At 49.1% G+C, this 13929-nt stretch overlaps 1 protein-coding gene across 1 annotated transcript in view; it reads left to right on the forward strand.

Moving 5' to 3' along the window:
- The first annotated feature begins 506 nt into the window (after positions 1–506).
- The window catches only part of LOC128403590 (sodium/potassium-transporting ATPase subunit alpha-2), a 52394-nt gene continuing 38971 nt past the window's right edge, over positions 507–13929 (forward strand). The window contains exons 1-3 of the mRNA XM_053368499.1: positions 507–743; positions 11233–11337; positions 13099–13158. Coding sequence (XP_053224474.1) covers positions 732–743; positions 11233–11337; positions 13099–13158 — 177 coding nt within the window. The 5' untranslated portion in view covers positions 507–731. The remainder of the gene's footprint in view (positions 744–11232; positions 11338–13098; positions 13159–13929) is intronic.

Raw genomic sequence — 13929 nt, forward strand, 5'->3', positions numbered from 1 at the left:
GCATGAGAACTTCTTGAGGGCATAAGGGCAAACGTGTGGTCATAACAAAGAGCACATTATAATGCTAGCTAAAGGTCCCCAACCTCTCGGTGTGTGTGTGTGTGTGCAGGACGACACTTGGCACGCTGGACATCCATGCGGGTTCAGACACATGCCTCGCAACAGCAGCTGCAGAAAGGACAGGTGTGGCAGGGACCCAGAAAGTTGGCACCTGCCTTGGAGATACGCCTCACAGCCCCCCAGCACAAGGGGGGAAGAAATAGAGGGGCACTTTTTGCACAGCTGTCCAGTTTCTCCTTGGCCAAGGGACTGGCAGGGGTGCCGCTTGGCAAGTCTCCCCTGGCAGAGCTAACTGCTGGTGGGCAGAGAGCCCTCCCGCCTGAGGAAGGGAGGTGGGGTTTCACTGCAAAAGGGGGCTGGGTCTATGGGGCAGAGGAGCTGGGGAAAGCAGGAGGGAAAAGAGGGAGGTTTCTGAGAGGAGGGGCGTCCTTCCCACCCTCTCTCTCTTTCTCCCCTCTCAACTGAAGATCCAGTTTCAACAAGTGCCTCTGTCCAGAGAAGGAGCGGAGGAACCGAGCCGTCTATTTAAAGACAGGAAGGGCCCACCCCTCTGAATGTATATCTCCTGCATGTGCTCCCTATAGGCTACCCCCACCCCTTTTGTTGTTGTCGTCGTCTCCCCCTCCCCACCCCCTATTCTCCTGTCCCCTCCGTCTCCTGCACCAGCAAATATGGGGAAAGGGGTAAGTACCGCTGCTTCTGGGGCCCCCAAAGGCCATATCTGGGGTTGGGAGAGAGAGAAGTGGTCCTTCAGGGGTGCAAACAAGTACTGCAAAGGGAAAGTAATGGGGGGGCACCTGCAGGGATCCCTGAGACGGCCAGGGTGTGGGTGCGCGCCTTGTGGAGGAAGGGTCCACAGGCAGAGAAAAGGCAAAAGTTGGAGGGAAGAGATCGGAGCGTGTTTGCGCAGCCTTCTTTGGGAGACCAGAAGGTGCGTTTGGTCCCAAAGAACCGTTTCCATATCTCCCACCCACCTTTGAAGGCAGATTAGCCCCACAGGCCGTGCTGGGCTGGGCAGATTGCGGTCCTCTCTGGGCGTGGTCCGCTTTGGCAGAGAGGGGAGTGCAGGATCGGGTCCACGGATTGCATTTAATAATTTTAGGTCTTGCGCTCACGTAGACTGGCTTGGGGCGTCTTGTTGCTTTGAGCGGAGGAGCAGGGCTGTAAATGTCATGGTGCTGAAATTCACCGGAGTCCCGCGGGCTGCTTTCTGCTGCCCTCTGTCTGTCGTACTTTGAGGAGAGGGGTGTTTGGACTCCTGCTTTGAGTTCAGAAAAGTTTTTCCGCCCCTGGCCAGGAGGTCTGTGCTGTTGTTCTTGCACCTACAAAGTGTGGCCTTCGCTTTGAGCCTCTAAGGAGAACTTCGCGGCCGGTGGCGGCGGCAGCTGGCAAAATCTGCCACCCCAGCTGTCAGAAAAAGTATTTCGCTGTCAGATTTTGCAGGGTGGCAGAGAGAGGTGCAGGAGAACAAAGTTTGTTGTTACATCCATGTCACAGGATGTGCTGGTTTCTCACATTCGGTAGAAAGGCATATTTAAATATAATATTCTGTAAGACAAAAGCGTCTGTTGGAGTTTCTTCCTTTTAGACTGTTGATAATTCCTTGGGAAAGGTGACTGCCAGCTTCCAGCTTCCACAGAACTGTTTGCTGAGTTTCTCTCCTCCCTGATGCAACGTTTGGTGCAATTTGGTGGTTGGGGGAAATGCTCCCTTCTCTGCACCCACAAAACAGATAAAAGAAAAGGCACGCATCTGCCTTCTCTATAGATCGCTTTTTCCACAGTCATGGTTCTCACCCGCAAAGGAAAGAGAAAGGGGTGTTAGCATTTGTTGACCCAGATGTTTGGGACGCCGCTGAGGATTCACCTGTGATCTAGCGCAGCTGGAACTCCTGGGGTTCATTTTCAGATGTATAATTCAGTGCAGAACTCCCGGGGTTCCTATCAGTGCAAATGACTATGATCCTGTGTTCTTTGTCGGAAAGGTAGATGGTGAAACATCGCTGCGTAGTTACTCTCCGTCATCTTCCGGGAGCGCTTGTTGTCATTCACTTTTAATCCTCTCCTAATTAAACAAGATCTTGTCCCCGTGGGAAAATCTGAATCCATGTCCGGTACAAGCCAGGGGATGGATTAGTCGGTCTGGATCCCATTCAGCGTCTTCATTTAGAATCGAGCCATGCAGGGTAGACCCCACAACCTTTCAAAACCTCAACCGGAGAAAGACGATAGTTTTTGTTTGGATTCTGAATTGTAGCTTTTCCGGCGCAACCTTAGGGTCTAGAAACTTGAAACAATACACCATCTCCTGCCACTTCATGAGAAGCCACCGAGGCAGAGAGGGGTGGGAGGAGGCCCCCCAGCTCCTGTCAATCACTAGGCACCAGCCCTCCCAGAATGGGGGCTGGAGCTCAGGGATTTGGGGGCCACTGCAAGGTTGTTGTTTTTTATGCAGTGGAGGCCGGAAAGATACAGAGCGGATTGGAAGAGACAGAGGCTCTGGCTTTCTTCATTATTCTGAATAGTTCTTTTATGCTACTTGCTTTTTCCTATATGAAGTCTCATGAGGAAGAAAAAAATCAAAACGACCAAAGCAATATGAATGTGCCAGTCTTTATTGATGGTCAAATTTGGCTAATTAGAGCAGTGGGTGTTGATTGAGAGAGATTAAAGCTTTATTGGTCATACACACCATACTTGTCTGATTGGAGGTATTTCTCCAGTGCAATTAACCTCTTTTTTTCTTTCTGCTGCACAGCTACACCCTGGGCTGGCCACCTGAATAGTGAATAGTGAATAAATTGCATTTTATTCAGTTTATTTTTTCCCCTTTGTGTTAATTGTACTTCTTGACATGTATCTTTAATGAACCTCAGTAAAACAATTTTTTTGGAGGGGGGGAAGAAAAAGAAAAAGGAAGAGACAGAGGCTGATTTCTGCCCCCTACATTCGGCGGAATGAAACATGAGCTGTGATTCCTGGGGGGGGGTTGGGCTGGATGACCCTTAGGACCCCTTCCAACTTTGCACGCCTAGGATTCTGTGATTGCCCCCTGTCCCATTTCCACGCACCTTTTGCCACAAAGCGGGGTGCAGCCAGGGCCAGGCTGTGTGAGCAAACTGGACCCCTGTTGCCAGAGATTTCTCAGGGCTTGCTCCCCGATAACCCGCCTATTGAGGGTTTGCCCTGCCTTTCTTTGCACAAAGTTTGCTCCAACAGCTCTGAGGCCGCAAGCAGGAGGTATATGATTCCTGTGAAATAAAACTAAAGTCTGGATTGGGATCAGAAAACAGTCAGCTGTTCATCAAGCAGTGATTCTGATTTGCAGACCTTCTGAGTGTCCCTATTTTCCAGGGATGTTTCCAGATTGACAGAAGCTGTCTTGGTTTCTGATTTGATCCCAGAATGTCCCACTTTTCCTTAGGACATCCCCATTTCCATTGCAGAAATGTTGGAGTTGTGGAAACCCTGAGCCAAGGAGATAAATAACAATACAATTTTTAGAAGACATCTGAAGGCAGCCCTGTATAAGGAAGTTTTTAAACGTTTAAGTTTTTATGTATACTGGAAGCCACCCAGAGTGGCTGGGGCAACCCAATCAAATGGATGAAATAATAATAATAATAATAATAATAATAATAATAATACAATAATAATAGAATAGGATGCCCCTATTTTCATTGGTGAGGTGTTGGAGTGTATACAAACCACTTTTAAAGCCATCCAAGTTGATGGTCATTGTCGCCTCCTGTGGCAGGGAGTTCCATAGTTTAACGATGCGCTTCATGAAGAAGTTCTGAGACCCTGGAGGGCCAATGCCTGTCAGTGTGGTCAGTGCTGAGCTAGATAGACCAAGTGTCCAGCTTGGATTAATCTGCTTCCTCCTTTCCCGTGTTTGTGTTCCAAAACCAAGCCTCTTTCGGTCCCTGGCCTGAGAGGTTCTGTCTGTGGAGCCTTTCCAAAATCAAACGGTCTCGTCACACGGGCAGTGGGAGAGGGGTGCCCAACATCGTTGGACTGGGCCCAACCCCTCGCTGGGACCTTTTGGGATCGCAAGAACCGGGCCCAGGAGATGCAGATGTTTATTCAGGAGCAGAAAATAAAAAGAGGACCTCATCGCAACACTGACGGAAAAGTTTCCCCGTTGCCAAGAACAACTCTGGTTTGCCAGGGGTCGTGTTACAGAGAGACCTGGGAACAGGGTCCTGTGTGGCCGTGGGGGGGGGGGACGAGGGAACCCCAATCTCCCCGTGGGGTCCCCAGCTCCGCCACCTTTTGCATGGCTGGCCCCCTGGTTACCACGCTGACCTCTGTTCGAGGGAGGTGGGAATCAACTTCCTAGTCACTTGACCCCTGATGCATTTTCCCTCGTTTAAAAATAGTTGAAAATGTATATATAGGACCTGGGGCTTTGGAATGACAAGGCCTGGCCTGGCAGCAGGAGGAATGGCCGGGGGCCTGGGCTGACCGTCAGCTTCTCCGTGCAAAACGGGGGCATTGTGAGCAGGTCCTCACACCATGCACTCAAAGCACATCCATTGAAATGTGCTGGGAAATGCGGCTTCGCCGGGCACAGAGCTGTTATTCCTGGCAACCTTAGCAAACGAAAGCAAAAGCTGGTGTGCAAATGTGGAGGACAGAACTTGCAAAAAATGAGAAACCAACAGCATATTTGTCCACCCTGTAGTTTGGCAAACTGTTATGAAACTGCCATGGCCTTTGGCTATTTCAATAAACTTATTGATGATGATGATGATGATGATGATGATGATGATGATGATGATGATATTTGTCCATTCCTAGTTTTTACTGATCATTGGGCAGGTGCTGGACACACAGGCCTCCTGGGGCGTGGAAATGAGCAATGCCTGGCCTTTTCTCTGGGAGAAACAACCGCTTTGCTTCGTCCACCACAACCCCCCAAAAGCTATCTAGACACTAGCTTTGCATTGCAGGGGTTGCACCAAATGCGGGGTTGGACCCAGCCCAGTTTCCCCCTCCCCTCATTCTGCACTGTGTCCCCAGCGATTGATATTCAGAAGCGTGAATCCCCCCAGTCCTCTTTTAAAGCCATCCAGCTTGGTGGCCATCTCTGCCTCATGTGGCAAGGAGTTCCACAGTTCAACTCTGTCCCGCCTGAAGAAGCTCTTGCTTTTCTCTGCCCTGGATTTTCCAACGCCCAACTTCACGGGATGCCCAAGAGTTCTAGCGTTAGGAGAGAGGGGCGCAAACATTTCTCTATCCACTTTCTCCATCGTTCTATAAACGTCTACCATCTCACCTCTCCCTCGCTGTTTCCCTGAAGCAGAAATCCCCAAATGCCACAGCCCTTCCTCGCTCCATCATTCCCTGCATTGTTTTGTGCCATTGGATCCGCCGTGCAGTTGTCCCTCCTCACCTCAGCCAAGGGAAGGGCTTCTCTCAGGGAGTTTCTGCCTGGCCCAATTCTTTCTCCCCCTCCTTTTGGGCCAGGATGGGGAAAACACACTTTCTCCCTGTCTCCGGGGGCCCAGAGGAGAGGCCTGCCAAGCCCAGAGCCCGGCAGAGGAGAGAGAAGATGTCTCCCTGGGCACTGAATGCCCAAGCAGGCGGAACAGAGGGGTCTTTCTGCCTCCTTGAAAAGCCCTGGAGGCCTGAATAGGCAAGACTTGGAACAGGAGTGGTTTCGCTCTCTCCCAGCCTTTTCTCTCGCTCTCCGGGGTCCTGGCCGCGCCAAGACATGCTCCGAGTGCTAATGACGTTGCTCCCCTCTTTCAGCATCCTGCCCCCCCAAGTCAGGCCCCGGCAGTGAGTGGTGGTGGTGCAGGGCAGGAAGAGAGGTCTGAGAGTCAGTGTGGCATAATGGTTAGAGCGTCAAACTGCAAGGACCTGGGTTCAAATCCCCACACGGTCATGAAGCTCGCTGGTTGGCCCTTGGCCAGTCACGGCCTCTCAGCCTAGCATCCCTCACAGGGCTGTTGTTGTGAGGATTAAATGAGGACTTGGACCGGGGTGAGACCAGAATTCGAATCCCCACTCAGCCACGCGTCTCATGGGATATGGCAATATTTTGCAGGGTGCTCCTCCAGCCCAAAGGCAGAAAAAAATGCATGTATTTGGGTAAAGCATGCCCCAAAATGCACTCATTATTGAAAATAACATATGAAAAGGTTTCTAGAAAATTGCTTTGCAAAAATGCATATTGCAAACAGGCATGTGCAATCTAGGAGAAATTTGCCTTAAATGTTGATGGATTTTCATGAGGATTCTTAAAATAGGTAAGGGTGCAAAATGCACCCTTTTGATGCAGAAACGTAGGCAACTGAAGGCAGAAAAGTGAGAAACCGAGAAGCCCAAACCGGCAGATTTGCCTGTTCCTATTTTTACTGATGCTGGAAGCACAGATCCTTTGGGGTTGGCAAAATGAGCGATGCCTGGTCTCCTTTCTGGGAGAAATCGAAAGCTTTGCTTCCACCTCCCATGAACTTATTCTATACAAGTGGAGAACCAGCTGTGTTGGCCACTTTCCTGGTACGTCCAAATCTCAAGTGTTTTGCTGAGGTGGGGAGAGAAACATTTGGCCTCCTGTACTTCCTGCGTCCCCTCAGTCCGGAAATGCCGTGACAATAATAGCTTCCCCTGGCAGTCTGTCCAGGACCAGCCAAATAGGATCAGGAGCTCAGTGATGGTGGTGATGGAGGAGGAGGAGGAGGAGGAAGACATCAAAGCTTTTGCGTCAGGCCATTCAAGGCAGGGTCCTGCCTGGGATGTTTGGCAAAGGCTGCTTTGCCGTGAGGCCACTGCTCAATGCACACTCAGGGCTCTAGAAGGAAGGTCGTTGTCTGCTGTTTTGCTGAAAATGAGACTCATGGAGTTGGAAGGGACCCCAGCGGTCGTCTCTTCCAACGCCCTGCAATGCCAGGATCAGAAATGAGTCTTGATTCAGGGCCTGTATATCTTGGCAGCTGCTGTAAATGTCCCAGATTTGTTCGCGATGCTTTTATTTATTTCATAAAATCTATCTACCACTTGCTTGTTTAAAAATGCCCCCAAGAGTCTTACAAAAAAAGAAAACAATTACCGTATTTTTTTGCTCTATAAGACTCACTTTTTCCCTCCTAAAAAGTAAGGGGAAATGTGTGTGCCTCTTATGGAGCAAATGCAGGCTGCGTAGCTATCCCAGAAGCCAGAACAGCAAGAGGGATTGCTGCTTTCACTGCGCAGCGACCCCTCTTGTTGTTCTGGCTTCTGAGATTCAGAATATTTTTTTTCTTGTTTCTTATAGAGCGAAAAATACGGTACGTTATCAACAAGGTGATAATTCAAGACTTCAAAACATTAAAACAGTAGACTAAAAACAGATTGAAACTTGCATCAGCTCTCAAACAAGGCTTGCCTAAACAAGAGTGTTTTGAGCCAAAAAGGGTACTGCGAAGGTGCCTGCTTGATGTCAACAGGCAGGGAGTTCCAAAGTTTAGCTGCTGCCACACTAAGCAATTGAGTTCTTAGAAATTCAGAACGGGGAGGATGTGGCCCCGGGAGCAGTGCCAGTTCCGCCCATTGAAACAGTCATGGATGGGGTAATAATGCCACAAGCTTATGCATGTCTACTCAGAAGTAAGCCCTACTATGTCCAATCATGGCGTTTCCTACTAAGTAAAGCCTGTATATGAAAGGGACACGGGTGGCGCTGTGGGTTAAACCACAGAGCCTATGACTTGCCGATCAGAAGGTCGGCGGTTCAAATCCCCACGACGGGGTGAGCCCCCAGTTGCTCTGTCCCAGCTCCTGCCAACCTAGCAGTTCGAAAGCACGTCAAAGTGCAAGTAGATAAATAGGTACCACTCCGGTGGGAAGGTAAACGGCATTTCTGTGCGCTGCTCTGGTTTGCCAGAAGTGGCTTAGTGCTGCTGGACACATGACCCGGAAGCTGTGCGCTGTCTCCCTCGGCCAATAAAGTGAGATGAGCGCCGCAACCCCAGAGTCGGGCACAACTGGACCTAATGGTCAGGGGTCCCTTTACCTTTACCTTTAAAGCCTGTATATAGGGCTAAAGCGTAATGATCTCTGAAACAGCCACAGATAACACACTCCCAGTCAGGCGATCTCGCAGGCAAACCGGTCCTTGTATACTAACTGGAGCACCTTCCTTGGGGTATATGGCATGTTAGGGGAGGGGTCGCACTTCTGGCAGGGGACACATCAGGCTCCTTCTGGGGTAGTTTGTTCACCTTTGCCCCCCCCCCCCACGCAGCTCTCAATTGAAGCTCCGAGAAACTGTCAGCATGCAAGAGCAGCCACATGCCAGGAACGGCTTCGAATGGCCGGCTAAACTAGGTGGGAGCAGCCGACGGGGCTCTAACCCTCTGTGATTTAGGGACTTCCCCTGCAGGAGAAGACAGGCTCTAGCACAGGGGCCAACAACCTTTTTCAGCAGGGGGACAGTCCACTATCCCTCAGACCTTGAGGGGAGCCACACTCTCTTTTGGAGAGAAAAAATGAACGAATTCCTCTGCCCTTGTGTGTGTGTGTTGAGTTCCAGTTGCAGCGGGTGGTGCAAGACAGAGGAGAAGAGAGGCCCAGGGAAGTGGGCCTTGTGTTTGTGCTGGTTAAATCATAGAACTGTAAAGTTGGGAGGAAACCAGCAGTCATCTAGTCCAACCCTCTCCTTTAAAAAAAAAATTATTCAAAATTAAAACAAAACATATCATCCAGAAATATATCATCATTATTCCCCCCCATTTTTCCTCCCCCCCCCAAAAAAAATCCACCCCCACCCCCCGACTTCCCTCAGTTCCAGTCTTTGGTTTCTCTGAGACGGCTGTTTTCTGCATGTTACAAAGTTGTAGAGATCCTGAAACTATTTAGCTGATTATTATCAATAAAAAGTTTGTGGATGTTTCTTCAAAACCTGCCAAGGAGTCCAGTTCGCTTTGTTGCTTCTTCAAATACTTTGTAAAGGGTTCCCATTCATCCTTAAAGTCACAGTTCTCCTTGTCCCGTAGCTTGTATGTCAGTTTTGCCAGTTCTGCATAGTCCGTCAATTTTTCTTGCCATGATTCTTTAGTTGGGGTTTCTTCAGTCTTCCATCCTTGTGCTATTAAAACTCTCGCAACTGTTGTCGCATACATGAAGATGTTTTTCAGCTTTTTCGGCAGGTCTTTCCCTACAATCCCTAACAAAAATGCTTCAGGTTTTTTAACAAACCCTCTCCAATGCAACCCTCTACAGTCCAAAACCCCCAACAATTGCCATCTCACTTCGCTTTAAAATCCTATGAATCACAGAACTGTAGAGTTGGAGGGGGCCCAAGGGGTTTGCGTTTAAATGAGAAGTGACTTAATTCACCCTTCTCAAAGCAACACACAAACCAAAACAGCTCCAGCGGTTCTCAACCTGTGGGTCCCCAGATGTTGTGGGACTACAATTCCCATCATCTCTGAGCTCTGGCCTTGCTAGCTAGGGGTGATGGGAGTTGTAGTTCAACAACATCTGGGGACCACAGGTTAGGAAAGGCTGAGCTACATGTTTTGAAATTGATGCTTCTCTGAATTTTGCAATGCACCTCTCTGACCAGGGCTGTCTTGCCCATAGAGGCAAGTGGCGTGGGGCACCAGGGCACCAAGTTCTGGAGGGCGCTAGGGAAGAGGCGGAGGCTGGGCAGGGCGCCTCCTGGCATCAGCTCGCTGCTCTCGCCCGCCACACTGAAGCAGCGCCGTGCCTGGGGTCTCCGCTTCTTCCCCGCCAGAGGAGCCACCTTCCAGCCGCTGCCCGCCTCCTCCAGCCCCGCAAAGCTGCCAGCAGTGCCATAACAAGGTTGGCATCTCTGGGAAACAGGGGGCGCTGCTGGAGGGATCTTTGCACCCCGGCGCCGGATATACTTGAGACGGCCCTGTTCCAATCAAACTTTATGCGCAAAAGTATGCACATATTAGGTGGAAATTGTAGATTAAAACACATAATGCACATTGAAACACAGTGGTACTTCTGGTTATGAACTTAATTCGTTCCGGAGGTCTGTTCTTGACCCGAAACTGTTCTTAACTATTTCTGTTCTCATCCTGGGGCAAATTTCTCAACTCGAGGTTAACTCTTCTGGGTTAGTGGAGTTTGTAACCTGAAGTGTTTGTAACCTGAGCCGTTTGTAACTCGAGGTCCCACTGTAATGTCCAGAATGTGCTAAAGTAGGGGGAGTTGCTTGCAAAAATAAATAAATGTATATGTAGTAAAATTTGTGACTATAAGAAGAATTCATCCAAAAAAAGCTGGTAGTTTTTAATGAGGATTTCTTTTAAAAATTCACAAACTGAGTTGAACGGAAGATTGGAGAAATAAATTTGTCCCATCTTTGGTGGGAATGCCCTCAGGGTCCCTGATTTTGGTCCCAAAGTACATCGAGGGTCATGAAACCGACAGATTCGCCCGGCCTTGGCTGAGAGCGCTCTGGGTCTGCCCGGCGGTGCCTTTTCCCTCTTGTCCACTGGGGCTGCTACTGCCATCTTCCTGCCCCTGTGGAGATGGCAATCTGGAAACAGTGGCTCATGTTCTCCTGTCCTGCCCCCTTTATAAAGATCCGAGGAATGAGATCATCACCCCACTCTTACTTACCATCCCAGGCCTCCCATCTGTGGCCACATTGTTCTTTCTTTTATCAGATCAAAATAGGTTGATCGAGGGCACGATGAGATTAAGGGCCACTATCTGAACGATAATCTTAACATTTGATTGTCCTTTTTACCTATTGCTGTCTTTTTAATTGTATATATTGCTTGTTTTATGTTGCTGTGGCTGTTGGCTAATGCGAATAAAGTATATCTATCTATGCCATATAGGGACACGGGTGGCGCTGTGGGTTAAACCGCAGAGCCTAGGACTTGCCGATCAGAAGGTTGGCGGTTTGAATCCCCACGACAGGGTGAGTTCCTGTTGCTCGGTCCCTGCTCCTGCCAGCCTAGCAGTTCGAAAGCAAGTGCAAGTGGATAAATAGGTACCGCTCTGGTGGGTTTCCGTGCGCTGCTCTGGTTCGCCAGAAGCGGCTTAGTCATGCTGGCCTCATGACCCGGAAGCTGTACGCCGGCTCCCTCGGCCAATAAAGCGAGATGAGCGCCGCAACCCCAGAGTCGGTCATGACTGGACCCAATGGTCAGGGGTCCCTTTAACCTTTACCTTATCTATGCCATCTTTGCCCCCTTAGGTGGGACGAGAGTCTGCCCCGCCAGGGGCGACGGCTGAGAATGGAGGAGGGAAGAAGAAGCAGAAGGAGAAAGAGCTGGATGAGCTAAAGAAGGAAGTGAATTTGGTAAGTCAAAGCGCTGGCGGGGGTGGCTGTTTGGGGGAGCGCTGGGTCAAGGCTTGGCATAAAGGCTGGTCAGTGGCCCCTCTAGTCCAGACTCCTCAGAGTGGCCAAGTATCCCTAAGAAACTAGGGGTCCAGATAGACTGCCACTGGAGCTGGAGGTTCCATAAGAACATGCTGGATCAGGCCAAAGGGGGGGAGTCATCTAGTCCAGCCTCCTCTTCTCACAATGGCCAACCAATGGGAAGCCTCCAAGCAGGACCTGAGTGCGAAAGCAGCACTCGCCACAGGTGTTTTTCTGACAGTGGAGGGAGAAGATAGCCATTGTGGTTGGTCGCCTTATTATCCTCCGCGATAAGGCTCCATGGTCAGGGATCTGTCAGGGCCCACAGCAGTAGGCGTGAGAGAAATGAATTTTCACTTGTATTTTAATGAGGAATGAGCTTATTTGCGCTTCTCAACCAATATGCAAACCAAAACACAACCATCTTTCAAAATTCGCACTTATCTGAACTTTGCAATGCACTTTCTTACAAAACAAACCAGTGTGCAAAAATTCATATATTGGGGGAAAGCATGCAGGGGTTGGGGTGGGGGGGAATGAATATATATATATATATATACACACATACACACATACATAAGTAATTTCGTTGTCCCTGAGAGGGGGCAATGACAATAAAGATATTATTATTATTATTATTATTATTATTATTATTATTATTATTATTATTACACACACACACACACACACACACACACACACACACTAGTGAAAACAGCAGACATTAAATTTGGGGGAAATGGCTTGCAAAAATATGAACCTTAAAATTGCATAACACAGAAATACTGTACATAAAAGAGAAATTTGTACTAAAATGCTAAGGATTTAAAAAACCTCTCTCTCAAAACTTCTGCAGTACTGAAATTCATATTGCAAAAATAATAATAATAAAGAACAGGTTTTTTCCCTCCAGCTAAGTCCTGCTCAGGGACACGGGTGGCACTGTGGGTTAAACCACAGAGCCTAGGACTTGCCAATCAGAAGGTCGGCGGTTCGAATCCCCACAACGGGGTGAGCTCCTGTTGCTCGGTCCCTGCTCCTGCCAACCTAGCAGTTCGAAAGCACGTCAAAGTGCAAGTAGATCAATAGGTACCGCTCCGGCGGGAAGGTAAACGGTGTTTCCGTGCGCTGCTCTGGTTCGCCAGAAGCGGCTTAGTCATGCTGGCCACATCACCCGGAAGCTGTATGCCGGCTCCCTCGGCCAGTAAAGTGAGATGAGCGCCGCAACCCCAGAGTCGGCCACGACTGGACCTAAGGGTCAGGGGTCCCTTTGCCTTTAAGTCCTGTTCAGTATAGATCTGCTGAAATGGATGAAAGCAAGTTAGCACTTCCTATTAACTTCAGTAGGTCTACTTGGAGTAGGAATAGCATCACAAACAACTCTGAGAGAACTAAGACTGACCCCCGCAAGCTGGAAGAAGCTACCCCTGTCCCTGCTGTGATGAGGGGGCAAAGTGACGGGGGGGTCATGGAGGGTGGTCTGGCCAAGGACCCCCCCTTCTCTGTGTGTCCGTCTCCTTCTCACAAGAGCAGTCAGGAGGAGAAAGATGTTTTGTGCGCTGACAGCGAGAAGGAATGTCTCTCCTCGGTTTCCCGGATCCTGTTCCTTTTCCGAGGACGTTCAGCTCTTCTGCCCCCCGTGACTAACAGCCTTTCTCTGCCCCCCCCTTGTCCTGTCCTTCTTCTCTCTCCCCTTGCCAGGATGACCACAAGCTGTCGCTGGACGAAATCAGCAGGAAGTACCAAGTGGATCTGTCCCGGGTGAGTCCACGGGGGACATTTACTGCTTCTCTTTGCCATGTACCCTCCAATGCATTTTGCTACTCTTGGGTTTCTGCATGGGGAGGGGCAGGCAAGGGGGTATCAAGGCATCCTGGCTTTCATTTATCCCATGGGGGGTGTTATATGCCAGCCTTCTGAGTTTGCACCCATGTCCAGTGGCTAAATATGCCCAAGAACTTAGGAATCAAGATAGACTGCCCCTGGAGCTGGAGGCTCCATAAGGACATAAGAAAAGCCCAGTTCAGGTCAAAGGTGAGCCCACCTAGTCCAGAATCCTGCACTCTCCTCTTCTGCAATTTCCAGCAACTAATATTCATAAGCATTGCTGGCACCATTTTGGCTACTAGCCTAAGGTTACCAGATTTTCTTCAATGAATCCGGGGACACTTTTCAACTTCTTCTTTTTTAATATATACATAAATTTTTATTAGTTTTTTAACATATCATTTTCAACAGTAGTTAAACATACTTTCATATCTTACACCATCTTTTTTTTTAACTTCCACCAATCACATCTGAAAATCTATTCACTAAATATACATTTCTTACTTCCACAATTACGTTTAACTCATAACTAATATCTCTCTTCTTTCTCTACTTTGCAATGCTTCGTAAATTTCTCCTTACAAAGCTTCTTGTAGTCCTACTGGGACACTTTTTAACTTCAGTAGGAATGATAGGATTTTGTATGGGGACTGATTTGTAAATCCGGGGACTGTCCCCAGGAAACGGGGACGTCTGGTAACCTTA

The sequence above is a fragment of the Podarcis raffonei genome, chromosome 16 (assembly GCF_027172205.1).
Source record: "Podarcis raffonei isolate rPodRaf1 chromosome 16, rPodRaf1.pri, whole genome shotgun sequence".
NCBI lineage: Eukaryota > Metazoa > Chordata > Lepidosauria > Squamata > Lacertidae > Podarcis > Podarcis raffonei.